Below are 21733 nucleotides of genomic sequence, written 5' to 3'. Positions count from 1 at the left end.
CAACAGTACTGAAGCGTCGAGTTCCCCAGAACGCATTTTAATAATTCACAATAGTTCCAACATAATATTATAGTTCAATGAGCTCTTTCTATTTTCGGTACACAATCCAAATGAATGTATTTCCTCTCCAATAATATATAAATGTACATAATGCATAATTGATGTTACAACAAGAACAAAGAAATAATAACGAGAACTCTGTCTAGTTTGAATTACTTTTATGCAGGCGAAAAGTCTGTTACCGCTTCTTTTTCACAATTTTCAAATCTCCTTCGTTCGTACAATATTTCACATGATTTAACCCATCCAATGGGAATTAACTTAATTCTTCTAAGTTGCTACCTGACTAACCTGTCCTAAAAATGTAAAGATATTTGCTAACAATTGTATTACTAGTAAATATCGACACGTAGGTAAGCGTCTATTTATAGATCGTATGCAATATTACGTAATCAATATATTAAAGTAGATGCACGTACGAAATTTCAATTAAAGAAAATGACATACAATTTACAGCCATGAATACAAATTACAACAAATTAGACAAAATAGTGTACCAGGAGTTACAACAAATATATATTTACATAACACCCTATCAAGCTAATTACGAAGGTCAATTTGGCAGAAAGCTTGTAAATGCAAAATATTATATCCTGAAAATATTGAAACGCATAATGGTGCCTCAATCTGAACCGTTTAAAACTTCGAATGTAACATAACCTTCTCAGTATGTTACTTCAGTAGTTAATAAGTCAATGGGCATACAGAGTTCCATAAGTTTATTCTTCATGTATATGGTACACATTTGCCTCTGTCTTTTTCCTCTTTCATTCTTTGCGAATGTAGTAATAAATTGGGTTGTCTTTCATAAGCGCTCGTACATATTGATGTGATCTGGACGAGTTTATTCCATCTATGTATCCGTATTTATTCACATATACATCCTGAGTCATCCATCAACATTTTGTGTTCTTCGTTGAATATCTCTGTCATGCAAACCGGTTTCTTTGACGTGTAATGTACTTCATAATTCGAAGTATCTTGACTTGACACTTTAACGTTTACCATCCTTTGATGTACATTACCAAATAATATTCCTTATTTAATTTATTAGCATACCATTTTATATTAATACTTAAATCCTAATGAAGTGCCAAAATAAAGTATACTTACCGGAAACACAATATGTGGTCTGGTTTCGCCCCTCTTGAACGCATGATCCAAATGTAACTTCATTTTTACACCAATATCCACACTCGTATTCTTCATCTAATATTTATATAAATATTGAATTTATTTATGTATATTGTATCGTATAAAGGATTTTCATTTTTTGGGACAAACAGATCAATAGAATGTACAACACTTATACAGTTAACTGCGAGGCAATAACATTACTGAACGAAAAGTATTGCGCCACGTCTATATCTATAGATATTGTTTTCAATCCATGGCTGTTTTTAAAATCTTAACTAAAACACTTTACACATTTTATTCATAGGACTAGTATATATATAGTGCCATTTCACGAGTTTGTATTGTTGATGATGTTATTTATTGAAAAGTTAATGAATCGGCGAGGAAATTGAAATATGTTAAAAAGGATTTTCATGCCACTGGATCGTTTTTCACATTAAAACATTTTGGATGCATCCAGCCGTACTAATTTTATTATCAGCATTATAGTATCACCGATTGACTAGACCTTAGTTTGAATCATTTAGGATAGGTATATTTAAGGTAGCTCAAGTGCACTAACTTTAAAAAGGTTAATAATAGCTATATTTTAGCAAGTACACGGATAAATCAAAAATTAGAAGATGAATACTTTTTTCTAGAAATGGTGTACAAATACTATATTTATTATTTTCGCTTGAAACAATTGAAACATGACGCTGTTTGTTAAATGCTTTTGAATAATAATCATAGAGCAAATACAGGGCAGTCCATTACTAATAGAGAAAGAAATTGATACCAATGATCTATACAAAACCTTCCCGTTATATTGTTTGTAGGATTATAACTCATTTGGATGTTAGTCCTCATTTATAATCACTTAAAGAATATATTTTAAAATGCAGGCATACTTAGCATGCATGTCATTTTTAAGCTGGTACAGAATGTTACAAAATGTTTCTTTAAAAGAAAAGTGGTTGGAATAATAAAACACCTTCTTGCACCCTGTTTTAAGTGAGAACACTATTGAAAAATATAATTGAATGTACAACAAAACAACATCAACAACAATAACAATAAGATCGAAAATAATAATAATAATAATAAGGAGAAGAAAAAGAAGAAGAAGAAGAAGAAGAACAAGAGGAAGATGAAGAAGAAAGGTAGAAGAAGAAGAACAACAACAACAACACGATGAAGGAGAATAAAGAAGATGTAATATATGGGGGACAGTAAAATAGTTCATATTTCCATACGATTCGTTTAAACCTTGAAAATCTTACCCTTGGCAGCCAATGGTCTGAACGACCCTATTTTAGCTATCCAGAACGATCTGGTCTCATTTTTCCAGTCCATCAATTTTGATTGAAGATTAGTATTGTTTGATAATGGAAGACCTCCTTTAGCCCTACAGTCATCTTGCGCATCAGCCCATGTGGAGGCATTCATGTTCGATCCTGATTTATTCATATTAAGATCTAAATATAATAAAATATTTTCTTTTCAGTGGAATAAACTGTCATCATCAAATTATTTTATGAGACATTCTTTGTTTTTAATCATGAAGAATAAGAATGAGATAGCACAATACCTACTTCATATTGTTTGTGAAAGTAGTTAATAGTATCTTGTAAATTCACTAACATTTAACAATACTGGATAGTTTTATTTATATTCGACGTTATTATATCATATTCAAATGAATCTTACCTGACATGCATATGTATGGAGCCTTATTGGAGCAAGCAATACATGATTTGGTAATATTTTCGCCATCTTTCTGTAATGTTCCACAACAATGCTGTGGGTATGGAAATTCTAAAACAAAGATTGAATAGAACCTTAAAATAGTTAGATATTATTTCCGAGATGAAATATTTAATGAATCTGCCAGTTAAATAAACGTTTAATTAAGCTTACTCATTCTATAGAATATGCTTTCTAGGTCCGTTTTTGTCGGTTCGTTTGTGTGTGTGTTTGTGGTGTTAGTTTCTTTCCGTACTTTAACGTTTTAGAGATTTTGATAAATCTTGGAAGGTAGCTATAGTCATTCTCCCTGTTACTACCATTATTGTTTCGTTTTCTCAAACATCGTGACACTTCTGATTTATTTAATAGGAATTATCCAAGATTAACCTATTTATCATATTTTACTCTCAGCTAATGACAAAATTGTGGGCAGTCTAAAAGTAGACTTTAAGTCGTTTCAAGATAAAGGGAATTCAAATACAAACTTTGTAACCCCTGGTTATAATATTATAACGATTATGTACGGTATGCATCTGTATATTAATACCTTTCTGATAATGTTTTTGCTTCTTTTGGTAATTTATAGACGACAAGCAATGGTTCATACTTCTTTCTTCTACATTAAAACAATATATACATTACTTAGTGGATGACCTTAGAATGTATTCAAAAGTGTCAGAAGTTGAAATGAAATCACTCGATTGGAAAATAATCGCCAGCAACTGACGTGGATCAAACCTTGAGAATTTTACGCACAGCTATATGTAAAAGTTGCCAACTTGATATTCATATTTGACATCTTGTTGAACAAACTGAAATATTATACATATTTTCTTGGGAATTGTAGGTATCCTAACAATGTTACCGGTATATTAGCTACGTGGAGCTAATGTTGTCGCAACTCACTTGTCGGTATAGAATACAGTTTTATATACCTCCAAAATGTTAATATGGGGTTAAATAGACTGTAAATAAGTTAAACTCTGACATAGGCCGATATTCAACGTACTCACATTGTGACATCTTTTGTTGTGATTCATGTCAATCGATTTCCAACAGACACACACACACACACAGATATATATATATATATATATATATATATATATATATATATATATATATATATATATATATATATATATATATATATATATATATATATATATATATAGGCACATAAAGAGAGAGAGGGGATTAAACAGTTATGGGGATTAAAGTCTAATGTGCACTTACTAATATAAATCTACACCCGCTGGTACGAAAGCAATCAGAAAGTCAAAATTATTGACAATGTGTCCAATTTCAAATCATTTCATACTGCACCTTTTGCTTTAGAAACTACATCGTTGCTAACAACAGTACCTGTCCAAACATTACCTAACTTATGGAGTTAAATAAACGCAAATATACGTTTCGCCATACATAATGCAATTGCTTCAGACATAAGTTTCCCCTTGCTTCATTCTTACATGTGTGAATTGATTTATCTTCAACATATGACCTAACAATTCTTTATTATGTACACGAACTAGTGACCTTATGTGAACATGGGAAATTGTGTATCGTCATCATTTACAGAAAAACAATCAGAACTAATCACTTGGAACACAATTCATTTCTTTAAATAACCGCATCTGTAACTCATTGATGATCATGTATCTTAAAAGAATTAGAAATGCAACATTTTTGGAGAACCGCTATGGAAACTGTATCATGGCGAAAACTGTGTGTTACGAGAATTTTTCGTTGACATTTTTGATATTCAAGCTTGCATAATTCGTTGTTAAAATATGTTGTATGTGCTCGATTCTTATTTTTTATTTACATAAGGACTGTCCTTTATTGAAAGGGTAAAGGTTTACAGATTTAGAAGAAGAAAGAAACATCAACGGCATAGCACGTTTTCATTTCATAATATTCTGTGTACTTTTGTAATAAAACTCACTTCTTCCAAAGATTAAAAGAGAAACAAGCTAATTTGAAATGAACAAGAAAACAAGACCTTACACTCAACACCATATAGATTTCACGAAAACACATGTATCTGATATGTCGCGAAAGTAAATAGCTTAACAACAAAACTGTATTATTTATGGTAATAGGAAATGCCTTTCATCATTATTAGTTTTAGTACATTTTATGTCAGCATTATTCAAGACATACATGTTATACACCATTTCAAAAGAAACTGTATACAATAACGTTTAAAACACAACACTGTAAGGTAATTAAAGTTGAGGAAATGTTTAATGCATAGGAGATAAAGACAAAGTCACCATGCATATAATATAACAGTGCATTCAGCAAATGGCTGGAGTGAATTTCAGTACTGCTTAGCTAGGCTTGGTCACTTGTACGCGTAGACAATGGCTCTCATTATGGTTCTTTTTCCAGCTTTTTGTAAAGTAGAGCCATATCAAATAGGACAAAAATGTAATTTAATAATTGCGGAAAGCAAATTTAAGAAAGAAATATATTTTTCAGGAAAGTTGATAACGTATCAAGGACATTGAGGTTTTTAAGATAAACTCCAAAACAATAGTAGATGATAACATCAGAATTAATTTGAGATGTTCAAGATATAGTTCCCAAGTGATTAAGAACTGTATCAGCTACTTTACAATATTTTATCGAATCCATCATAACAACGCGTGAGGAATGCAAAGAGAAAGGAATACACATCTAAATTGTTATCCTTGGAGAGTAATGTAGAATAAATACACATTGAAAAGTAACATACTTTTCACTCACAATAGTTATTGGCCATTTGAATGGAATGCTGAATAATTAAAATACAATGTTAAACAAATTCGATATTGTTCACGACAAGCTCCTGCAATTATACTGTTAATTGGTTTGTACAATGCACAGAAAATTTTCTTGTCAACATAGATACAGCCCCACATTCAAATGCGACAAAAGTGTCTGTTCAGAATGCGATGATGGACAAGCTAATGGCGCTGGTGGCAGCTCAGACAAAACATCTAAAGCAGCTGACCTAGAGCATGCAGGTTCTGGCTGTAGTCATAAACCAGAAAAGAAGCTCTGGCGAATGGAATGACATATGCAGGAACCACCATCAAAGAAGCAACTATCGGTGCAAGACGCGGTACAACTAACTCATCGAAGCAAACAGTCCAATCGATTTTAAGAGTATAAACACGAAATATGTAAAACACCCTGCCGAAATAAAATGCATTATAGAGGTTACCCACCCTGTAGAAAAGCTCTTGGAAGCCCCGAAGAAGAAACAATACAAGTGGGAGACGAGAGAGGGGATATCAGGCGCGATAGTTCGTGGATAGGCCGTGAACGGAAAATAGTAAAGGTAATGGGAGAATTTACTGATGTGAGTTGGATAACGGCAATGCATGTGACCGCAATCACGATGACAGCGCTTTTCATCACGATTGCCGCCACATTTATTGCCGTTCTCCACTGGGATTTCCTGTCAACTAGCTGATTGCATGGTAGCGGTCCACAGCGCAATCAACACGATAGACCTGATAACTCGGTGCCACATTGACGCCGCTATTTAACTTACTCCACATCCCAGCCAGCTGCAATAAATGCTTTTCCCGAATGGCGATCGAGAACAGCATGGGACCCTATTTTATAAGGGTTAAAATATTCAGGGGCATAACGTGTATTTAACATAGCCGCCATTTTGGTTCATGTGTTTTGTACGCATGTAACATTACATGATGGAATGCATTAGGAATAAAACACTAAAGGATGTCATTTTTCAAAATCAGATATATATATGTGTATCATGTGCCTGTGTGTGTGTGTTTCACACACATAGAGAGATGAAGAGTGCGAGAATGTTTGAACAAGAAGTCAGCCCAAGGTTTAAAATCAACATTTGTATAAACCCCATCCAACTTCAAATGACAAGGGAGTATCAGGACTTGTTCCTTATATTTACTTTACAAAATAGTAAACATAAACATTGTTATATGGTTGCCACTGTTATTGAGCAAGACTTGCAATATAATAGTCATTAAGTCAACTATAAATGTACTATCAATGGACACAAAAATATATTTACATGATTGTCAGAAAAACACGTTTCTATGATATCATCATTTTTATATATCGGAAGTGTATTTTGTTGTATAAGGTGAAGCAGATATTGAGGCACACACTGAAAAATTACTACGTATGTGATATACAGTAAGTTCACGAAAATATTTACTCTCATTCTAACAAGTCCTTTGTTGATCAATCAAATCTAAGTGGCATCTCAGCCAAGTGTGCCAAAGACAATTCAGATCACGGTGGCCTGAATAGTGAATCGTCAACTAATAAAACCAAACCAGTTAATGATGGCATGGTCAACTCCGCACTCAACGCCCACTTATCATTTAAACAAACATATTTAGACTTTTTCATAGGATCCTTACTTACCTACCTTTAAAATATACCTACTCTGCACTACAACTCTATAGAGTAAACCGTGCTAAAAAGACTTCAGGCCACTAACCAGTTTGTTACGTTATGAATTCATGTGCATCACTCAGGGCCATAATTTTGATTGCGTTTTCTAAATTGTTTGAAGAAACCACAATACCAATTTAACAGAGAAGTGTGCCTTTAATTATGGTTACCGGCATAAAGCAAGAGCCATTATGAAGGTTTATTATATCAGCAAACATGATATCAAATATATATGCGTTAAAACACTAAAAAACAACGCCTTCTAGCGCGAATTGTGCCAGCGTACCTCCTCTTCTGCAAAGACAAATACTTCGAGACACTCTGAGAGATGCGATAATATCGATCACTTACAACAAGCAGAGGTATTTAAACGATTGGCAAGCAGATTATGTGAACTGTCCAACCAGTGTCTCAACACTTTGCTCCTGTTTCGATGTGGTTTATTGGATTTATATTTGAGCATCGCCAGCCATTATCACGAGAGCCATATATAAACCTTCATAACAGTCATAACAAGAGATTTGAGTGACTAAGATATTTTGGAGCTATTACATGCGTTTGGAGTCAAGCCAACGGGCATAATGACAGCCATCATTGAAACACTAGCACATCGGCTGAATCTCCTTGTCTGAGCTAATAACTTCTGGACAGGAATTGTATTTTGTATGCAAGCCTCATATTCCATACAGCAAGATACTTTCTAAACTTATACATCCTATAAAGAAAACATCCATGTTTTCAATCCAACATTTCATAACCAAATGCCACCATTGGAAGTCCAAAGAAAAATATGTTATTTCAAGTGAGAATACATATTTTCTTAATACTACCTGGAAATTGATAGTGTTTTTGTTGTTGTTTTTGCTTCACCGAGACAGTTGGGCCATTGTGTATTTCATCTATGAATATATTTAGGTTCTTGTCTGCTATAGAGGATCTCTGTTGAAAGTATTTTCACATAACCAATTGGTTGTCTTCATTATCTGAAGACTTTTTGCGGCACCGAGAAGGATCTTTTTACATACTTTGGATCAACACCCAACATGTATTGGAAGGTTCCAAGCATTGCTTTCCAATAAGAAAATAAACAGTTGTCTTACTTAGAGCACACAGATCGATATGGAACAACAACAACTACGGATAAAATGCAATCGGACCTTATGAAAGGAGATCACGGATGACTCACATACAAGGTAGTTCTGCTTTCTTCAAACGTATCATGACAAAAGATGTTTATTATCATATCTAATTAAGGTTTCGAGTTTATAGTGATTCATGATTGAAGAGAATTCAGTTTTTCCTCCACGTTCTTAATCAGCATATCACAATCTTCCGTGAATTGTCAGTTGTGTTTGTTTGAATACAAGTTGCATAGAATTGCCTAAAACTTTAGTCCACCCTATCGACAGAAACGCTACTTTCTTCCAATACTTCTTTTAAAGACACACCATATGTTTGCACTCAACGTAATTAATGAAATACTCCGCGGTTGAAACGATTAATAAAAAACAGTAAGAGGTACACAAACATGTTGATTAAACAAGAAGACAAGTATAAACAATAAGAGTATTCAGAGCAATATTCGTTCATACTTAATGCTTTTGTGATGGTCATTTATACAAATACTCTTTAGAACGTTTACTCTCTATGACAGCTGGTACTGAAAGTAATTGTTTTTGAGTGTTGGTATTACTAAATGTAATGACATTAAAAACCTAACATTCTGCCGTTCATAATTTCATAGTGAAATAATATATTAGTTGTCTCGATTATTAATGTTTGTAAATTTGCTTTTAATATATATTTTAGAAGGTATGTGTTTTTGTCTATACAGGCATACATTTATCCTCTATAACTTTCAACTAGCTAATACATTTGTAGATATTAAGTAACAGAAAATGTTGAACGCGCATCATGATTTTGTTTTCCGGTTCTTCTGACTTATCTGTGGAACACTAAGATTTATATTTCATATTAACTTTATCTCTATATGGTAGCTGATCAGTACACACAACAGATATTAATTAAATGTATTATACGTGCTATGAGTGCACCTAATAACATTCGAGAGCATCGATTTTCTTTTACGGTAATCTAATTTTTAGTCGCCCAGATTATAGAATCTTATATTCTACTTGTTATTATTATCTTTCCGACCTAACTACGGACCACTGTGCTAAGATGTAGCTTTACACTTAAATATTCTAGTCAATCTGTACAGTTTATATTTAATCTGTACATGTATGTTTACTCTGTACACTGTATATTTAATATGAACACTGTTTAATCTGTATAATGTATATATATAGTGAATGCTGTATATTTAATATGCATACTTTATATTTAATATGTACAATGTATATTCAATGTGTACACTGTATATTAATCTGTACACTGCATATTGAATATGTACACTGTATGTTTAATATGTATACTATATATTAAATCATATACTGTATATTTAAATAGTACACTGTATATTTATTATGTACATTGTATGTTTAAAATGTAGACTGTACATTTAATATGTGCACTGTATGTTTAATCTGTACAATGTGTTTAATCTCTACACTGTATATTTAATAAGTAAACTGTATATTTAATCTGTACACTGCATATGTAATCTGTACACTGTATATTAATATGTACACTATATTTAATATGTACTCTATATATGTAATATGTACGCAGAATGTTTAATCTGTAAACAGTATATATAATATGTACACTATATATTAAATATGTATACTGTATATTTAATCGTACACTGTAGATTTAATCTGTACACTGTATGTTTAATCTGTACACAGTATTTTAAGCTGTAGTATGTATATTTAATCTCCATACTGCATATTTAATCTGTACACTGTATATTCAATATGTACACTGTATATTTAATCTGTGCTCTGCACGTTTAATCTGTACACTGTATATTTAATCTATATACTATATATTTAATCGTATACTGTAGATTAATATGTGCACTGTATATTTAATATGTACACTATATGTAATATGTACACTGTGTATTTAAACTGTACACTGTACATTTAATCTGTACACTGTATGTTTAATTTTCTTTAGGCAAATGCCTTCTGTCTTTAATAGCAATTGAAATAACTAGAGTGCTTCATCAGGTTTATGGGTTGAACATACTATTTTAACTATTAATATATTCAGTAAATGAAGATCCGTATCACACATAGCTTACCTTTCTTTAGATTGTCTGTTGTAAAGTATAACATGGCCTGTACCCAGAAGCAATTGCCTTCGGATACAAAGTCCTTTAGCAACAAAGTACTATTTTCAATTTCAACAAGTGGCAGATGCGACCCATTTCTTTGGCATCTTTCCAATGCATTATTAAAGTCCAGAAAATTTCCAAGACTGTAGTAGCTGCCTACAAGATAAACAATATTGATATGGAAAGATTACAGTAACAGCAAATAGGCAGAGAAAGCCATATGCGTTAAGATATTGATTAGAGAAAAATCATGCACTAAAACATTATCACGTGTAGATAGGTGGATAGTACATGGCAGCCACAAATACTAATTAAAAATCGCATGCAAACATTTGAAAATAGACAATAATACCAATATCAATTAAAAATTATTTGTTGCATACAATTTGAAAATAGGGACATTGGACAACAATTAACGACATTAACGAAATATTACAATCCACCTAATTACATACTTTAAGGCAAACACCGTAATTTCCTAGAACTCTCCTTTTACTTCAAATACTACAGCTTTATATATCGCAATCAAAGGTCAGGCTGGATAACATGCGGTGTCTCAATTTCCAGTTGCTGCACACGATTACCATAGCATCACAATAATACATTTGTGTCTTACTTGAGTGTAATCTCGGTGCTGTTTATTTTGTCATCCGATAATTGTTAAAAGTCTGGCCTAACTTTTGTAGTACATTGAAGATTAAAATATTGAATATACCCTTTCGTAAAACCTTCTTGTCCTGATACAGTTAGTTGCATTTAAAAGGAGTCATACCAGAGAGGGACACAGAAAAATGATGCTTATGAGAGGTGTACTGATAAAAGGTTTCATTTAAAATCACATATCGACAAGAATACACATGCTAAGAAGGCAATAATTAACTTTACATCGTATGAAATGATATGGTTGGGGATAGTGCTATAGTACGAAATATTTAGTTATGAATTATTATGAATTATCTCCCCCACCATATTGTTTTGAATTTGGAATCTAGAAAAGCATAAGCTGGGATAACAAGATAGATAGATAGATAGATAGATAGATAGATAGATAGATAGATAGATAGATAGATAGATAGATAGATAGATAGATAGATAGATAGATAGATGGATGGATGGATTGATGGATGGATGCATAGATAGATAGATAGATAGATAGATAGATAGATAGATAGATAGATAGATAGATAGATAGATAAATAGATAGATAGATAGGTAGATAGATAGATAGATAGATAGATAGATAGATAGATAGATAGATAGATAGATAGATAGATAGATAGATAGATAGATAGATACAAAGAAAGTACCCATCCCGCTGTAAGAGATTTATTTCTTGGAAAATTGGTGATCAATAGCACACATCAAGTATAAAAATTGTAAAAACCGCGACTTGAAATACATTTGTTCCAGTATAACCCGTCCCACCCTAAATAAAACAGCAAAATAAACACCGTGGAGGCCCCCTGCTACACTACCCACACGCTAAAATTAATTAGAAGCATTATAATCTTAACATATATAATCGGAAAGAGTCAATACAAATGGCTCCACATGGGAAAGTCAACGCGTTGTGCCAGGCAGTGTAACAGTGACTATTGTTAGGTATATGTCGATTGTCGGTCTTGTCCCATGTAACCAATGAATGGTTTGCAGGGGAAAAACTATATTGTTTAGAGCCCATGGTGGTTGGGAAGCAGAAAATCTGGTAAGAATCATCCAAATTGCATGCAAGGAATAAATTACAAGGATATAATATAAATATGAAGGATATATATATATATATATATATATAGCAATACATTTATATTGTTCACGTTTCCGATGATATCAACAAAAGAAATAAACAACTTCGTGATGATTTCTCGTGGAGAAAGAAAGTGCAACAAAAACGTCGTTGACTCAAACGTTAATAATCTCCAGCAGACTTTGGATTAATGTCTCGTTGAGCTAATCGGGTATTATATCCCCTGTGGTTTCAGTCTACTTGATTATGTTCTCCTTATACACATATACGGTTGCAGTAGAAAGGCAGTTCCGTCTAAGTTTATATCATTGTGTCGCGATAAGTAAAATAAAGAGTCTAGTGATGTGATTGACATGCGGATCAAAGAAATCTTAAGGTACAATAAGAAAACGTAAATTTATTGTGCAAAGTTTATTGTCCGATGGTGATATCACCCCATAGTGAGCCTCATATTTATTGAACGTGCCTGCTATGCATGATCAATAAGATTATTTTGGAAAATTCAATTTATCTTTAACGTCCGTTTGACTTTAAAAACAACGACTGAATTAAGTAACCAATAGAACAATATATCCATATTACGGACGATTAGAGTGCCCAATATAATAAAGACATGCTTAGCATATTATTAGCTTAGAGACATGATCAGTCATGTGCTAACCTGTCCTTCAAGTCAATAATGTGCCACAGGTATCCTTAACGAAAATAGTGTTCGAACTTGTTCTTAATTCCAAAACTCTGCTAAACATGTGATTTAATGCGACTAATGTGCTAAATGTTTCCTCAATACCATGCAATGGGTCAAAAGTGTCCTTAAAGCTAATAATGTGCGAAACGCAATCCGAGCTATATTATCTTCGATAAAATGATTTATAGGGATACATTTTACGATAAAATGTAAATGGTGAGTGAATGTATTTGATTCTTGCTGAATCTAGACAATAATAAGTATCAATAACACACGAAATTTCATAGTCAAAAGGAGAAATTTGAACAAATCTAAGAAGTGCGACGGCGTGAAAGTTACAGACTACCCTACAAATATAAACTTAAAAAGAGCTGAATATGTACATGGAAAAATCAATAATAGATGTAGAAAAATTAGTTCCACATGCATATCTTATCAAAGACGCTCGTGTAATACTGAAATAAAAATACCAGTGGTGAAATGCACATCGACGACTGTGAAGGCAGATAACATAACCGGTAGAAGAAATGATGCACACAACGTTCGTATAAATACTTTAGAGCAAATACTTAGTACGTTTTTAGTAGTATTTTAAAAGTTAATTAACGATATTGTTGGTGATTTATTGCCTGCAGACACTTTAGTTAACGTCACTGTGTTTCTGATTCCGTTGCAACTGGTCTGCCAACACGGCGCTGCAGTCATCTGTGGTTACATTGGAATGATCTATAGCTTCAAAAAGAATATTTTAGCACTCCTACATAAATAACTTTCTGCGGCTGTCACAACTTTGACCTGACTATACATTTTCTGTAATAAGTATCGTAAATAATTTCCACCAGCACTAAATGCACCTGCCACAAATGAAAAAGAACTGTTGACAATTCCAACGGGGACTTCCCCGACTGTTACTGAGGTGGCCATTCCAGTCCCCATCGTCAACGTGATATTTGTTACTACTTTCTGTTCTCTATCTGGATCACGCACATAAACTATATTGTTTTTGCTCATGATGAGTTATGTCGTCATTGTGTATCCGGCTCGCGTTGCGTTTATACTTATTTACACTCAGAGTACCCAGATTCTGATCTTAACTATCTCGGCGAAAATTTCCTAGCAAGACGGAAATTCGTCCCCACCCAAACAACCTAACTGTAAAATCCATCGCTTAAACCTTGCTGGTTTTCATCTGACCGAATTGATTTTGAAAGACAAGTTAATTTTGGTCAATCTCAGTAACGTCAGTCAACGCGGATAAAACTTCTTTGGAGGCAAAGGTCCATGTGTCCGCTGTAGAAACCCCTGCGCAAGTGGGCGTCTTGATCGTTTGCAGATGATCATAGTCATATATAGAGTAATGTTACCCAAAATTTGCCGAGACCAATTGTCTCACCGATTTATATATATATATAATGCACCTTACTGGAATGGCTGATACGGCCCGCTTGCGGACAGTACTTATGATCTCATCAACCTCAGCAAATTAAGTTTCACAAAGGCTTCTAGTCGATGTGTACGTGGCCAAGGATATAATTGATAACTTCACATAGCCCAAATGAATCAAAATAAATATCCACGCATGTGTCAATCCAATATAGAACCAACTGAAGTACCAGGGCGTTCACTAGAATCTAGGTTCATTATTCCTATTTTACGTGAATGTGGCATCACTGGTAATTCATCGTGCATAAACACTCCTTTGAAATATTTGACTTGCGTCTTCCGCGCCAAATGAAGCAAATCAGAACTCGATAAGGGCAGTTTTATATTCTCGCTAGCCTCAGTCTTTTACCAACATTTCCTTGTCAGCCTTAGGAAACTTTCCTGTTAGTCTTGTTCTCCTTCGCTGACACATGTGTGTCATAGGAATAATAGTATTATCGCCGACGGAATCTTCTTTCAGCCAGGGTATTCCCATGTCCAACGCCAAATCTGATATACGTTTGAACATCTGTATGAGAATAATTATATCATGATAAGAGTATTATTACTCTGATGGTTGTATTTCAATTTACTAAATGGGTGGTGATTTACCAACATGGACCGTTAGCGGTCAATGATAATTTCAGTCCACTCCCCGGTTTAAGATTCGCGGTTATGTTGTCGCCGTTGCTCGCTGACTTTAATGTTGGACCACATTATTTAATTATTTATTAATTATTTTACTGTATATTGGAGGGAGGCATTTCTGCCGCACTTGCCAGTAGCGATGGCAGACCATTAATGATCTGATAAATAGTTCTTCGAGAAAATAATCAAGCAATATGTTTGTTACAAGCCGGATGACCTTTATAACGAGTAAAATACCATGTTCACGGACCACAGGCGAAACTTTACTAAATAAACCTTGGACAATATCGCTAAGCACATTTCCGTAATAGACGTTGTATATTGGCACTCGTTAATTCACATCTCGTTATGGAGTAGCAGTGTATCGATATATAATCGTCATGTTTATTGAATCAAAGTAGCAATATCTCGGTAAAATATATGTAAGACAAAGGAACGGAAAATGTTTCTCCGCCTTGATCAAGTCAGTGTAAATATGTATTGTTGTGAAGGATAAACCAGCTGCGTAGGCACCACGTTTATAACATGGTCTGGTGACACACTCGGGAAAACTATATAGGATATATCCTTGGGGAGCTAGCGTACCGTAATAACGGGTCCGATGCATTGCAGTGCGCATTGCTATAAATGTCGGTCACAGCGTTATATGTAAAATTTACCGCGATCAACGATGTAATGTTATCGATACCCTGAGCAACATTATGCACATCGCATTATAGAAAATTATCTACGGTTAACACTCCGCCCTCGCCGGCCGAATCTAACCACGGTCTTGATCGAAGATGCTCCAATGTTAACACTCGATGGATATTTCAAAGTTCGATTATAGCGCTGGCCCGTGGACAGTAATTGTAATCTTTGAATCCCCTCCTGTGATATTTTGTATTAATCCGTTGAATTTCAGCATTATGTGCCATCAAGAATTTCTACGACGTGATAATCCTGGCAGTTTCTCCATGAACAACATATGAATTATTAATTTTCAAACCACCAAAGAATATTAAGCCACGGAGTTGCATCACTGCAATTTCTTGCCATGCCGATCTAGTAGCAATCAGTTTGAGACATAAAACATAAAATTCCGATATCGTTGTCGACATCGACATTCTCGCATTCGCCACTGACACCTTCCTGGTTGTACTCTAAGTTGCATTTGGATTTATGCGGTCACATCATGTTTCATAATCGATCAATCGGACCAATGCCATTATCAGGACACATATGCAAACCACTATTGGTCTGAGGTCTATACTTTTGCAGAGAACTTTGTTATACTTTGGTACTTTGTTTGTTGTAAATTTCTCCTGTGCCGATGGTGATCATCCCATGCATATTGTTTGGAGCAGCGTACGGAGATGAAATCGCTGGAGATATTATTTTCTACCTCAGCCACACATTTAATCCAGTCTGGATCAAATTCTTATACCTTCCCTTTCATGGTATGTCATTAATAAACCCATGGATGCTTTTGCATTTTAAAATAAACGTTTGAAACGGACTTTAAAATCGATGTCGTCGGAACGCAATGTGGCATGAATATTTATGAGCGTGCATGATTCTACCAAATCGAACGTAACTAACATAGTGTCGTTTGGAAATCTGCGTGTTTGTATGGATGACAAAGAAATATCTCTGCAGGAATATTTTATTATCCAGCACGAAATAGTTGTCGAAAACCAGGTTGATAATAATACCATCTCTGTCGCTCATGAACGTGGCTTCAACAGCATAGTTAATGAATTCAACAATATATGTGTGTGTTATTTCATTGGCGAGCTCATAATAGTCTCGAAAGACTTTATAACACTCCTGGATATCTGCGACCAGATATAACTAGTCCCATTTGATTATTTTTATAACGTGATTAAGTAACAAATGAGTCTTACCAGACTCAAACTTTACTATGATTATCAAGTGTATATCATTTGGCAAGACCTCATGATGTTCTATCAATGTGGGTTTTGTTGCTCAAAAATTAAGAACGTGAAACTTGTTGTCCGTGGCCAATTTGTTGAATGTAATATTGCAATGCTAACATTCTCATAAAATGCCAATACTTTGATCTGTCTGCACTGACACAGTAGACCCGCGTGTTATCAACATGAAAAATAAACGTCACGCGACCACAGAGCTATGTGCACCTTGCAGTGCTAGGACATTCATGTGGAAAATACCTGGAAGAGAAACATTTACCGGGTTTATTCCATTAGATCCTGATGTTCGACCGAGCTCTGGCGAGATCCAGTCAACGAATTATACGCCGGATGTTAATTTTGTGATCTTGTTTACATGAGTTTCGACATGGTGTAGGGACATATCGCTGACCGAATGCTGCTCCACGCGCTCAATGTCATTTTTAACTGGTGATGCAAGAGTGTTTTGCACGATGCTTAATAACAATCACGGTGTAGGCAAAGATAATGGCAGGACAACGATTTCTACCTCGGCCAAGATTTGTTCTGGCAATGTAACTATTTACAATTCTCATAATTGAATTCGTGTATTCCAGTCTCAGCGATTATTTGAAAGATATCACATCAATCATTGAATTAGCGAGTTCTTTGGCACGACAAGCATTATATCACATTTAGTTAAGGCCATCCATAAAAAGTACCCGTAAGTGGTTAGATGTCAGAACATCTGTTGACCAGGCTGATATGCTGTTTCTGCCAAACCCCTGACCGTCGTTGATAAACCCCTGACCGTCGTTGATATAGCCATTCCGTTACCCCGAGTTGTTGCGCCGGCACACTAGCGTGTTGGCAACAGATTATCTGCAGTCGGCAGTCTATGGTCAGAGCTAAGTAAGAGAAAGACGTAAATCACCTTTTGTAAAACTAAAGAAAGAATTTAAAATAAAAGTTATTAAATGAAAACTGAAGAAAATGCAGTATTATGAGGTAAATCCAAAATAATTTTAAAACGTTATACTTAAGTCCAAACGAATCTCATGTACTAATTGCATATTCTCGATTGTACTGGTCTGCCAACAGTCTTGATGTATAAAAATGGCATCTTCCAGACTTCATTTGAATAAATTCGAGATAAGCCATTACTAAAAGTGTAATCTGATGAGGACGTTGCAATTCCAATGAATAATTTAAACAAATGTCTCTTCTCAAATTATATATAAACACAACATTAAAAACATGTGCAGGCTGTTATTAAAACAGGAACATATGAAATAAGAATCTAAAATACGAATGGATTAATTGTTCAGCTCCCTCCTTATATGCACACAAACGGGTCTTAAAAGAAATGTTCTTCTTCTCAATTCGTTTCATTTCGTAATACCGACATCATAAAAGAACCCAACGGACCGACGCATCCAACATAATTATACTAAGAAACCACCTCACATGAACAACCCGTGTAATGGAAAATAATCCCTAACTCGTAAACTGGTTTCATAGCCTTAAAATTTAGAAACAAAATTGATACAATCACGTACAAAATGTTACACAAAATATAGATACATACCAACATCAAAATCGGTAAAAGTTTTAAACAGGTTAATAGCACGTTTCGTTTTACCATAAATCCGCCCACCAGTCAGATATGCAAGTTTGTGACGCACTACTGGGTCAGTTACGATTAGTATCGATATAAGATTATCATCGCTGATATACTTTTATGCGTGAAAAACTCTAGTATTTGCACTCGTGGATTCGCCACTCGTTAAAATACTGAATTTTTCATCCACTCCATGAAATATATCCTTTATTCACTCGTTTCAAACAAATATTCTTTTTATGTTATGCTCACATACGTTGGCTACCTAAAGTTTGTGACACGGAGAATTAACAGACTTCTTACGGTAGTGTCAGCTGTTTACCGTACATGTTATGATGTGCTGTGTACCTGCGCTGTCTATCTATATATATATTATATATATATAATGTCATCATTAATTTACGAGTGCAGTGTAGATGAAGGCTGTCTTTACTCATGGTTGATAAAATCTCAGATTGCACGTCATAGACTTTGAATTTAAACGAAACCTTACGCAAACATAGAACAAGCTATGTGCATTTTGAGAGTAGTACGTAAATGAAAGTGTTGAATTTGGCTTGATAAATATCTGGTATTTGTACTTGGCTTGATAAATATCTGGTATTTGTATTTGGCTTGATAAATATCCGGTGACCAGCGATATCTTTCCGGGTAATTTTAAGATTGCATATCAAACATTGCAATAGCGATCATCTAGATCCGGTTAATTTTAAGATTGCATATCAAACATTGCAATAGCGATCATCTAGATCCATGTGTCTCAACGGGACTATTTTAATAGTGTCTGCTAAATTTGACATCTTGACATCAGACACTGTCTCGCAAAGATATTTTTTTCATTCGAATTGTGTTGTTTATAACTATGTTTGTACAGATGACCGCATGTACCGGGTTTTCGATACATTATGTTTCACGACAAAATTACCTCTGCTTGATGCTGAAAATGTACTTGGATTTGACAATGCGATTTGAAAATGAAAATCCATAAAAAAACGAGCATGCATATCATAAACGATTTTTATACAAATGAATATTTTCTCCCAAATACTAATCTAAATGTTTCATCTCTCTCATTGTGTCATATATGATTCATTAAAATTTCCTATTCTTAGCAGCGAAGGTTAAATTTGTCCTTACGTGTTATAAAGTATCGTCCATTGTATCAATTTTTAAAGGTGATTTGGAACAAATTTACTTCCTTCCAAACTATAAATTTGCCGTGGGTGTTAAGTGTAATTCAGTTTCTTTCACTGTGTACAATATAACTTTGGCCTGAAATAATATATATATATATATATATATATATATATATATATATATATATATATATATATATATATATATATATATATATATATATACATATACACTTTCCAAAGTGTGCCGTGTGCCTCATTACTTTCGAAGCATAGATCGATCCCATTTGTAAATAATGTTTATATTTTGAACGTTAAGGAGAAGCGAATGCGCTCTACTTTAAAGCAAAATCTAATGTCAAATAATGAGCTGCAATATCGTGGACATACAAATCGGAAAGTAAAGAAGCAGTACAATCAAAATTAAATTATGATAACATAACGGTACATCTACGAGGGCCTTTGTGGGTAACATTGTCAATGTTTTGATCTTTAAGAAGAATACCCTTATATTTTCTCAATCCAGTAGCGCCATACAAATCAAGGCAACACTTACCAAATGCACTTGAACCTTTGTTCCATATAAACTCTCATACTATCATTATAAAGATCAAAATCAGGATGTAGCCGTCGTTCAGAAATAAGTTCAGGTTTTCAGGCAGTGTTGGCATTTAAATCGCCGGTAAGTATGCATGTCCATATTAAGTGTGTTAATGTTCATAATTATAGAAGGTCGAGGTCATTTACTTAATAACATATTAAATACCAAGTTTCTTTACGATCTAGGGTTTGTGCTTTAAAATCCGTTACTTTTTGTAAACAGTGCGTTGTTTCAAAATAGTGGTCTGTAGTGTTAATCCAGGTAAACAAGTGACGTGAATTGACTTCAGGTCACGTGTTTCTTGACAAACCATGTTGACCTAGTTCTTGATTCGCTGGCGGATAAAGTACTTGACATTGTTGGAATGTTCCTGAATGAATATTTAACCCTCTTCCTGTATTTCAAACTATATTTCAGCTTTCTATATAACAAATGATATAATGAAAGTTGGGATTCTTCACATAAACAGTCTCAAGGGAGTGATATACTTGCAATCGTTTAAGAGGATTTAATTTAGGTATTCCACTTATTCATTAGAATTCGAAATTTCAAAAACACGAACTTCATTCGGATTTCAACTGGAACTCATTGGGATTATTCGATACTTTTCGCCTTGTGATAGTCAATTTAAAACTATTTGGGTTTATTATTGTAACTTATTTTTAATTGTTCCATTTGTATTTATAGGTTACTGCATTTGTATGAGAAAATATGAATGCGTATTTCAGATGGAATACTACACGTCTTTGGGAGTGCAGTATATCTATCAGACAAAATGAGTTCATATTTTCCCATACAAATGCAGTAACCTTTTTATTATATTCTCATTTTCATATTCTATCTAATGTTTGATTATATTAACAAAATACACAACAAGAAACAAAGCAACTGAAAGTATGCCGTATTCCAAACTGAATACACAAGCGCAGATACATCATTGCACAACAATAACATTATTAATGCAAACATAACTCCGACCAGATAAATTTGAATTAATTTTTTCTTTAACATTGAAATTTGGAGTCATATTGTGAATGAATGCGCATTGCAACAACTTTTCTATTTGACCTGGAATGAATAGATATTGGTATTTTCGTCGATTCTACAAAATTTTGTGATTATGGACTGGTTTTATATGTGGCAATTCCACATGAAAACAACCGGATGGAATAAGCGAGGCATAAGCGTATTGACATCTGCAGATGTGTTTCTGTTTCTGTCATTCAATGTTTGAAATCATAATATGGGAATAATATGAAGTCTTTATGTTGCAATTATCAAAGAGACGCTATGGCATTTCAATGCTTTATTCATTTTTAGTACAGTAAGGAGAATGTAATTGCACTTCTATTTGAAAATACAGTACAAT

The 21733-nt window shown here is 33.9% G+C and overlaps 1 protein-coding gene across 2 annotated transcripts in view; it reads right to left on the bottom strand.

The window, feature by feature from the left end:
* Positions 1-21733, bottom strand: part of LOC149792143 (uncharacterized) — a 102482-nt gene that overhangs the window by 46341 nt on the left and 34408 nt on the right. For both annotated transcript variants that reach the window (XM_089969349.1, XM_089969350.1), the window contains exons 7-10: positions 10580-10768; positions 2887-2994; positions 2460-2654; positions 1174-1269 (exon numbers count right to left, since the gene is read on the bottom strand). In XM_089969349.1, the coding sequence (XP_089825475.1) occupies positions 1174-1269; positions 2460-2654; positions 2887-2994; positions 10580-10768 (588 nt within the window). The remainder of the gene's footprint in view (positions 1-1173; positions 1270-2459; positions 2655-2886; positions 2995-10579; positions 10769-21733) is intronic.

Source organism: Sinohyriopsis cumingii, chromosome 9 (assembly GCF_028554795.1).
Source record: "Sinohyriopsis cumingii isolate HCF-2022 chromosome 9, ASM2855479v2, whole genome shotgun sequence".
In the NCBI taxonomy this organism is placed as follows: domain Eukaryota; kingdom Metazoa; phylum Mollusca; class Bivalvia; order Unionida; family Unionidae; genus Sinohyriopsis; species Sinohyriopsis cumingii.
Note: the sequence above shows the minus strand (reverse complement) of the source record. Positions and strands in the feature narration are given on the sequence as shown.